Genomic DNA, 3,988 nt, shown 5'->3' on the forward strand with positions numbered 1-3,988 from the left:
GAGAATCTTGAGCTTTTTGCTTTCTTCATTTTCTTGTCCACTCTGCTTTCATCTTGGGGAAATTCTTCATCACTGTCTGAATCGAGTGAGCTTTCAGACGTGTTGTCCTTGCTTGAATTTTGTTCTTCACTTGCTTCACAACTTGAACATTCGAAGCTTTCATCACTTGTTGCTTGATCTTCAGTTGAGATTTCTGAATGCGAACTTTCTGATGTCTGTTCGTCTTCTGTGGTAATGGCGCTTGATTCTACATTATCTTGATCTTCAGTAGCTTTCTTTTCTGATTCTGTCATACCTGTTCTGGAAGGAATAAATTCGGGAATTTCCTTTGTAAGGAATTTTCCAAAGCTATTCCTTTTTAATTCTGGCACAAATACAGGAGATTCACAAGCAACATTATCATCACGACACGCATAATTCAAACCATGACATTCAGACACATAAGGTTCATGATCACGGGTCTCAAATGTAGGCACATGGCCTTTACAGTCATCCACAGATTTAGTTTTAGGCGCTTGGCCATTACAGTTATCCATCCTACTTAAACTATTACATTCATCCTTAACATTGTTTTTAGAACAATTCCAGACGAACCAGTTAACGGTGGAATAACTGTCGCCTGAATAACCAATTCCTATTTTTGACCCTCCGCAGTCTCCATCATCATCGCACACATCTTCTTTACACTCAATGGAATCTGCATTGCTTTTAGAACAGTTAGCAGTTGCCTCATTTTCATAAAATTCATTTTGTTCAACTGAGGCCTTTTCATTTATGAGATCATTTTCGGGATGAGGAGTAGGCATAGGCACGTAGTTTTTGCTGTGAGGCGGAAAGAAAAGTTTTCTTTCATTTCCGTGCCTATCCTTATAACCAATCCCGTCTTTCACAAACGTTGGTCGTTGGCAATTTTTGATGTCAGTAAAGGCCTTTTGACTGACATTCCATTTATCTATTATAATCTGGAGTTTGTTCTTTTCATTTAACGCTTTTTCTAACCTTTCAGTAAGATCATTTATGATAAAATCTTTTCTAAACACAAATTCTTTAAGAGTTTGCATTTCAGCCAAAGTTGAGTTCAACTTTCTCTGATATGCAGCCTCATTTTGTTTAAGCTCATTATTAATTTTTAAAGCTTTGTCCTTTTGCCTTTCAAACTCCAGATTTAGGAATTTATAATGTGCCACGACATCAACGCATGCTTCGGAGCATAACTTCTCCTTGAAACTAAGTGGAATACTATTTACCAAGTCTTTGTCAGCCTTCTCTTTTGATGCATCTGCTTTCATGGCTGTAGCTTGAACTTTATCCTTTCCTTTCTCAGCATCTTTTTCAGCTTTATCACCAGACTCCACTGAAGGCAGAATACCTTTCAATCCCTGGTCAGCATCATTGTTTCCAGTTGGGATTCCCGTTGTCTGCTTCTCAAAGTGCTTTGCAGATGATTCACTAGAGATTTTGGCCATCAGGGCTTTGTTGACTTGTTCCTTAGCTTCAGTGATCTCTTCGCTCCAGTCATAGTCTTCAACAACCAAAGCCTTTGGCGTACTGGGAGAAGCGTTGCTTTTGTTTTCTTCGGCAGTGATCTGTTTAGCAGCAGGAGTAGCTTCACTGTTTCCCTCTTTCAACATCGGACAGTCACGCTTGAAGTGTCCAAGATTCTTACAGTTGTAGCACCTCAGCTTAGACTTGTCAAAACCAGCTTTTCCAAGACCTAATCGCTTGCCTGTCTTGTCTTGAAACTTCTTCTCAGAGTGATCATGGCCATTTGCCATTTCAGATCCATTTCTTCCATATCATCTGGATCAACCTGATACATGTCTTCGGCAGTAAACATCTCCTTCTTCAATTCCCCAGACATTAGGGCTTCATAGCTGCTTAGGAAAGTGTTAAAGAGTGCCACATTCTCGGTTGAAACTTTCAGTGCTTGAGTATCGACAGTGATCGTTTTCTCAACAAGTTGTGGGGCTTTAGATGCGCTTGCGGAAGCATTTGCATAAATTAGATCAGAAGCTTGTGGAGTAATGCCCCCTGAAGCGAGAAACGCTACATTCTTCAGTCCTGCTGAAGGTTGAGTTGCTTTAGGTTGATATCCAGCAGTGTTCATCTCTCTCTTGTTTACGTCCATTTCAAATGCCCTTAGAGTGTTGATCAGATCTGACAGAGTAACAGGATTAGGATTGTTGAGGAATTCCTTCTTGATCATCATACACTGCAGGCTCCATTCCTTGGGGAGCGAGTCAAGCAATTTCTTTATTGCAGCACGATTGGTTACAGGATTTCCAGCTTTCTTCATTTTGGTCATCATGTTTAGGAAGCGGCTAATGTGATCAGACAGGCTCTCTCCACGGACTCCGCAAAACATGTCGTATTGCTTTTGCACCATATCTCTCTTGCTTTCGATCAGTTCTTCATTTCCCTCATAGTACTCGATCAATGCATTCCAGAGTGCATTAGCAGTTCGGTGTTCTTCAAACATGTTGCAGTCGTTTGTTGATAAAGCCATGGTTAGAGCGGCGTGTGCACGACGATCACGTTGAATGAGGGCCTTGTCTTCGTCAGTGAAGGTGGTAGCATCGTTGTTAGGAACCACCGCATCTCCTCTAACTACCGTAGGAACGTGAGGTCCGGCCGTAACGGAGAGCCACAGATTGTAATCCGTGTACTCGAAGAACGATTGAATGCGAGTTTTCCAAGTGCTAAAATCTTCCGCTCCTTTCAACTTTGGTGGGCGAGTTGTGGTTCCAGTTTCAAGTTCCGCTTGAGCGATTGGACTTAGTTGATTTAGCGACATTTTTCTTTGTTTTTGACAAACGTGTGCTGAAACAGGCTTAAATTCGCTGACAGATCTTTAATTTCGCCGGCGAACGATGTTGACTGATGATCTCTGCTACCTTGTTCGCTATCTTCGCTGACACGATGTTGGATCCTGCACGAACACCAATTTATCTTCGCTGACAAATCAAACACCAAACGAAGTTAGGTTATAATTGCCGGAAACCGTGATAGGAACGCTGTGATTCGCTAGCACGGTTCTCGAAGTCGCCTTCGATAAATTCGCTAATGGGTCAAATGATACTGTTTCGCTGATGATCAGCAAATTCGCTCGAACGTTAGTCGGCTAATTTGCTGATTATGCGACGGAACACTCAGCGATTTAGACAATATCGCTATGTTCGCTACGTTCAAAATATATATTCGCTGTATTCAAAATTATCTTCGTTGTATTCAAAATTATCTTCGCTGTATTCAAAAACTCATCGCTGTATTCAAGTTATCTTCGCTAACCAGAGGGTTTATCACGAACTAAAACCCTCTAATCACTCAAAAACAGCCCAAAAACCATGTTTTGATGCACCAAAATGACCAAAATGACTCCTTAACCAAGTATTAACAACAACCTGTCAATTAAACACACCAAATCAATCCATTTTAAGCCCAAAAATTTGAAAAACCTTGAAACTTTGAAAAACCTTCAAAACAATGAAAAATCTTAACAAGAACACAACAACCAAGAGCACAAAGGCTCTGATACCAAATTGTAGATCCCAAAACGTATCCGGATCACAGTGGTTGGTTGTTTTAGTCCAAAACACCTATTGATTAAGTGTTTGAACTGTGACTAGTCAAGAAATATCAAGAATGAAGATGAAGGTGAAGCTAATGGATTGAGGAATACAACTAGTGTTGTATTGAATCCAAACAGAATGATATAACAATAAACAACCTTGGAAATCAGATCAAAGCTCAATAAGAATGTAAACAACACTTGATTCCACCAAGAGCCAAAAGCTTGAAAGTGTTACAATGCTTGGGGTATTTATACTAGCATCCTGACTAACCAGCAAATTTATAAATTTGCTGGAATCTTAACTACACTAGGTCAGGAATATTACTTCTAGATAATTACAAAACAACCCCCTAAACATTCAAAAGGCATACAAACTACAACTAAACTAATCCAGTACAAGTACCAACGATCTCACAT

At 40.1% G+C, this 3,988-nt stretch overlaps 1 protein-coding gene across 1 annotated transcript; it reads right to left on the bottom strand.

The window, feature by feature from the left end:
* Positions 1-372: 372 nt before the first annotated feature.
* Positions 373-2,296, bottom strand: LOC118481735. The gene is made up of 3 exons (XM_035976955.1): positions 1,811-2,296; positions 1,248-1,745; positions 373-697 (listed from the first exon to the last, which is right to left on the bottom strand). The coding sequence occupies exons 1-3, from the start codon at positions 2,294-2,296 to the stop codon at positions 635-637; spliced, it is 1,047 nt and encodes a 348-aa protein (XP_035832848.1). The 3' UTR covers positions 373-634.
* Between the last annotated feature and the right edge of the window lie 1,692 nt (positions 2,297-3,988).

The sequence above is a fragment of the Helianthus annuus genome, chromosome 9, assembly GCF_002127325.2.
Source record: "Helianthus annuus cultivar XRQ/B chromosome 9, HanXRQr2.0-SUNRISE, whole genome shotgun sequence".
Taxonomy (NCBI): Eukaryota; Viridiplantae; Streptophyta; class Magnoliopsida; order Asterales; family Asteraceae; genus Helianthus; species Helianthus annuus.